At 53.6% G+C, this 1489-nt stretch overlaps 1 protein-coding gene across 3 annotated transcripts in view; it reads left to right on the forward strand.

Moving 5' to 3' along the window:
* The first annotated feature begins 112 nt into the window (after nucleotides 1–112).
* The window catches only part of LOC107681315 (dachshund homolog 1-like), a 43587-nt gene continuing 42210 nt past the window's right edge, over nucleotides 113–1489 (forward strand). For 2 of the 3 annotated variants that reach the window (XM_016477596.1, XM_016477595.1), the window contains exon 1: nucleotides 113–303. In XM_016477596.1, coding sequence (XP_016333082.1) covers nucleotides 192–303 — 112 coding nt within the window. In that variant the 5' untranslated portion in view covers nucleotides 113–191. The remainder of the gene's footprint in view (nucleotides 304–1489) is intronic. The other variant, XM_016477594.1, reaches the window with a different exon arrangement.

The following is a 1489-nucleotide window of genomic DNA, read 5'->3' on the forward strand; positions in this document are numbered from 1 at the left end:
ACCCCCAGTCACAAACATTTGAAAGCCAAGGACTTATTCACCTTCTCTAGCCACTGGACAATGAGGGCTCTTTACAACTCAAATCATTATTTATCACTCGAGGTGTTTTGCGTTGTCGATTGAGAGCGTGTGGAGATGGGAATAATGTGTCTCTGTGTTCTCTCAAAGCTGTGCATCAGAACGGACTGTCAATGAACCAGGCGTTACTGGGCCTGTCTCCCAGCATCTTACCTGGGCCTAAAGAGGGCGATCTGGCAACTCATGACATCAGCCACGAGGCCAAGAGAATGCACCTGGAGAAAGGTCAGAGTTCAGTACATTAAACAACACATAACACTATTGTTCCCTTTCAGTCAGTCACTACGAGTTACGTCGTGACCGACGAATTGGGATCTTGCTTAGAGAGACCAATCCACTTCGAGTGTAAACTAAACGAGTCAATGCACATTGGCATGCGATGATTGCATCCAGCTGCCGCTGATCACAGCATGAGCATAAAAAGGCAGCCGGTGCAACGCATACCAGCTTTTCGCTTCGAAGCCGAGCGACAACATCATTCTGCTCCTACGAAACTGCTTCGTGTGTGACGAGTCTAGCGCGCTCTCGGGAGCTTTTTGTGTTGGCGGATGGTGCTTCAGCGGTGGTCGTTCCTGTGTCGAGTGGGTTGCGCACTTCAGGCTGCATTACCCCCTCTCGTGCTGCAAATGGCCGTTTCCTCTGTGCGTCTCAGCACGTAAAAGAGCATTTCCCTAAAAGAGCCAGTTTCTCTAAAAGACTACAATAAGCGGGTCTTATTGTCTAATAATAATCGTCAATAATTGTCTTTTTAAAGATGCCATTTCACCCGTGCGTTTCTGGATGCTGTCGCTACCTGGTGCCGGGTGATGGTCACGATCGCTGCCTCACGTGTCTGGGCATTAAACACGCTGAGGTGGCGTTCACGGATGAGTCATGTTCCCATTGCGGGAAGATGACCATCTCGGAGCTGCGGGCCAGGCTCCGTTTCCTCCAGCGGGGCGGAGCTCCAATGACCTCTGCCACGATCTAGTGTTCGTCCTGGCGGCAGCCAGGTGGGTGGAGCTCCGTTGCCTCTGCCGCGATCTAGTGCTCGTCCTGGCGGCTGCCAGGCGAGGGCTACTTCCAGCAGTAGCACGGGGGGTTTGAGGGTTACAGCGGTGGCAAACCCCTCAGGGAACCAACCCTCGGGGGACTATCGCTCCTCTGGCGCTTCGCAACCAGTTAAGCTGCCAAAGGACTGGGCCCTCTTCAAAGAGCGTACCAGCGGTATCCTTCGGTGCTCCTCCCGACGACCAGATGTCAATCACTGCATCAGAGGGAGAGCTCTCTGGAGAGGAAGATTCGGCTGCGCTGCCGCCTTCCGGGATGGTGGCAAGGCCTGAATTGGATCCAGAGATGTCGGCTATGCTTTCCCAGGCCGCCTTTTACTGCCGGAAACCGACCTGCTGGTTCATCCTCCCTCACCACCCTT

Source organism: Sinocyclocheilus anshuiensis, unplaced genomic scaffold (genome assembly GCF_001515605.1).
Source record: "Sinocyclocheilus anshuiensis isolate Anshui unplaced genomic scaffold, SAMN03320099.WGS_v1.1 scaffold1620, whole genome shotgun sequence".
Taxonomy (NCBI): domain Eukaryota; kingdom Metazoa; phylum Chordata; class Actinopteri; order Cypriniformes; family Cyprinidae; genus Sinocyclocheilus; species Sinocyclocheilus anshuiensis.